Source organism: Trachymyrmex cornetzi, unplaced genomic scaffold, assembly GCF_001594075.2.
Source record: "Trachymyrmex cornetzi isolate Tcor2-1 unplaced genomic scaffold, Tcor1.1 scaffold1684, whole genome shotgun sequence".
Lineage (NCBI taxonomy): Eukaryota > Metazoa > Arthropoda > Insecta > Hymenoptera > Formicidae > Trachymyrmex > Trachymyrmex cornetzi.
In genome coordinates this window covers 15,818-19,200 of record NW_017296292.1, presented here as the reverse complement: position 1 = coordinate 19,200, position 3,383 = coordinate 15,818, and the positions used below count along the sequence as shown (strand labels likewise).

General features: G+C 28.4%; 1 protein-coding gene across 1 annotated transcript in view; it reads left to right on the top strand.

Moving 5' to 3' along the window:
- LOC108759113 (uncharacterized) overlaps window positions 1-1,940 on the top strand; it is a 4,343-nt gene extending 2,403 nt beyond the window's left edge. The window contains exons 4-7 of the mRNA XM_018504402.1: window positions 8-73; window positions 889-1,091; window positions 1,395-1,546; window positions 1,935-1,940. Coding sequence (XP_018359904.1) covers window positions 8-73; window positions 889-1,091; window positions 1,395-1,546; window positions 1,935-1,940 — 427 coding nt within the window. The remainder of the gene's footprint in view (window positions 1-7; window positions 74-888; window positions 1,092-1,394; window positions 1,547-1,934) is intronic.
- The last annotated feature ends 1,443 nt before the right edge of the window (window positions 1,941-3,383 follow it).

Genomic DNA, 3,383 nt, shown 5'->3' with positions numbered 1-3,383 from the left:
TTTTCAGCAATATGGAATCTGCAGAAACACTGCCAATTATTGTTGATAACGCGGATGCTGAGATAGTTAAACCGTAAGTCTTAATTTATTATAAATTACATGTAAATTGAATGTAGATTTTTATTATTATATTTGTGTAGACTAATATTAATTTTCATCAAATTTTACTTATTTAACCCTATAAGGCCCAGTGTACATAATTAAGTACATTCACTTTGAACTTTTCCCAAATACTATTTATATTGACACAGTAGTGACTTTGTATAATACTCTTAATTCATACTTACTAGTTGCAATTAGAATTGCTGTTCCAATTTAAGAAATAATAGTATTCTTACTAAATAAGCCACTATGGTGATTGTTTGCAGAGCAAATTTACTGACACTTGATTTTGTGTAACATGTTATTCATTTTGTATATTACTGAAAATATGTAAATAATTAGTAGTTTCTTATTTTTTACCTTCTTAAAGTACAAGATAGATTTATCATGTTTATTATTAATTTAAATATTTAATTGTAATTCTGTAGCTGGAGTGTATATATAAATATGAATGTACATGATTATGTACCTTCAAAAGAACAATTTTATTTGATACACAAAATTCTTTATCAGGAATATTTGTAAAGATCATATTATATAAAAAAAAAATTTACTCAAACAGAATCGGTGTCTAGGCCTTAAAGAGTTAAAGAAACTCGATGTTTTTATATGAAATACAGTTTGTACTAGAATATGCAACATGTTGCACGCGCTAAGACATTAACATAATATATTTTAATTCTTCATATAATCTTGTATTTTATTTAGTAATCTTTTACTATTTGTTTCTATTAGAACAATAAATCTTTTCTCAATTTTTCTAATATGAATTTAAACTTGTTACAGAACTACATCCAAGGGTACAAAACAGGACATGAAATCATCGAAGGATAGCCCAAGGAAAAAGAAGCTGCGTTTGAAGATTGCAAAATTGAAGGTACAAAACAAAACGCTCCGCGAAATAATCCGACGACTCCGTTTGAAAGAAAAAAAGAAGAACATACAAACCGAAGAGGCTAACGAACATGAAACTTTAAAAAAATTAAGTCGTAAGTTACTATCACAAAGATTTAATAAAATATTAGCGGCACAAATTGATGCACAATGCAAAAACAAACGTGGCAGAAGATATGATCGTGATTTTAAAAAATTCGCTTTGTCATTGTATTTTTTAAGTCCAAAAAATTATAAAGAACTGAAGAAAACAATTGCATTGCCTTCAGTACGTTCTCTACAATTATTCACACAAACGTGGAATACTGTGCCTGGCATAAATGAAAAACTTTTTGAAGCACTTAAAGTAAAATTGAGTACATTACCGTTAATAGAGCGCCATTGCGTATTATGCGCAGATGAAATGAGCTTGAAAAGCTTTTTATTTTATGATATATCGCGGGATGAGATAATCGGTTTTGAAGATTTTGGTGATAGGGAAACATCCGTACCCGCAAAAAGTGCATTAGTTATAATGGCACGTAGCATTGCAGGAAACTGGAAACTGCCCGTTTGTTTTTGCTTTATAGAAACTGCATGTCCTGCTACATTTTTAAAAAATATTATATTTGATATCATTATAAAATTAAAAAACAATGGTGCTTTGGTGCATGCTTTCATTTCTGATATGGGTTCAAATTTTATCCAACTGTCCCATATGTTAAATATTTCGGTAGATAATTCAAGTTTTGTAGTTGATGGAGAAAGACTTGTATATATCTTTGACACTCCACATTTATTAAAAGCAACTCGAAACAACTTATTAAAATACAATTTTCAAATAGATAATAAAATAGCTTCGTGGAATCATATCGTAGAATTTTACAAAAGAGACAGTAAACAATGGATAAAAGCAGCTGCATTAACAAAGTCTCATATAGAACCAAATAACTTTTTAGGAATAAAAGTTAAATATGCTGCACAAATATTTAGTAATCATGTAGCAGCTGGCATGTGTACACAAATGTCTTCTGGTTTTCTTCCAACTGAAGCAGTTGGAACTATAGATTTCATTGATCACTTTGACAAATTATTTGATATATTAAATTCATCCAATGTAAATAATCCTAAAGAATATGGAAAAGTTTTTGTTGGAAGTGATAAACAAATGCAATTTTTAGAAAACATGTTGAATTTTTTTAATTCTATTAAAGTGATTAATGATAAGAATAAATATGTAAAACTAAAATGCTTAGATTGCTGGCAGATCACAATTAAGAGTACAATTCAACTTTGGACGACTTTAAAAAACTTTAATTTTCCATATCTCCGATCACGCAGACTAAATCAAGATAGTCTTGAAAATTTTTTTGGCTCTGTTCGGAAACAAGGTGGTAATTGCCTTAATCCAACACCTATACAGTTTAAGCGTGCTTTTAAAAAATTATTTAGTATGAAATTATTAGAACATTCGGAAACGCAAAATTGTGCAAACGATAACGATGATTTATTAAATATTATCGGAACATCAAATACTACAGAGACGTCCACAATTTCAGAACTTGTTTCATCGTCAACGAACAAAATTTAAAAAATTCCTGTACATGATTATTACTCAATGGATCTGCCAGAGGAAAATGCATTTAAATATGTTTGTGGCTTTTTGAGTAAAAAATGTTTAGCAATACATTCATGTGCTGCGTGTCAAAATTTTATAAATGACAATAAGGCTGTCTTAGATAATACAACGCTATATTGTTCTTTTCGAGCTTACGAAAATGAAAATGGAGACTTATTTGGTAATATACCAACTAATGATTTTTGTTACTATATTCACAAATTAGAAGAAATATTTGTCAAAAATTTTGAAAAAAATGGTTATAAACAAAATATTGGTAATTATCTGTTCCAGTTAGCACAAAATATAGCTTTTGAACCACCATGTCCAGATTTTCCAAAAGATTTCTTAATAAAATTGTTTCTCCGGATTTATTACACATTATCGCAACATAATAAGTCATGTAAAACAATTACTCGAAAGAATAGAAAACTTTTAAACATTTTACATTTATAATTTTTCTTAATTTGTTGCGTTTTTTATCTACAGCCTTGTTTTCATAACATACTAATTGTAATTTATAATTTATGAGCTCATTATAATTATTGTAATTATTTTATTGCATTTTTTACAAGTTTCATTGCCTTTCTTCTTCTTTGGTTCATATCGAGGTGGATCGAGTAGCTGAGATATGATTCAAGAAAAGTTGGTCAATGAAACGTATTTTGTGGAGTGAACTGTTGTAAACCATGATTTATTAGCCCATTATAATTATTATTATATAATTATTTTATTGTATTTTTTCTAAGTTTTATTGGCTTTCTTCTTCTTTGGTTCATATCGAGATGGA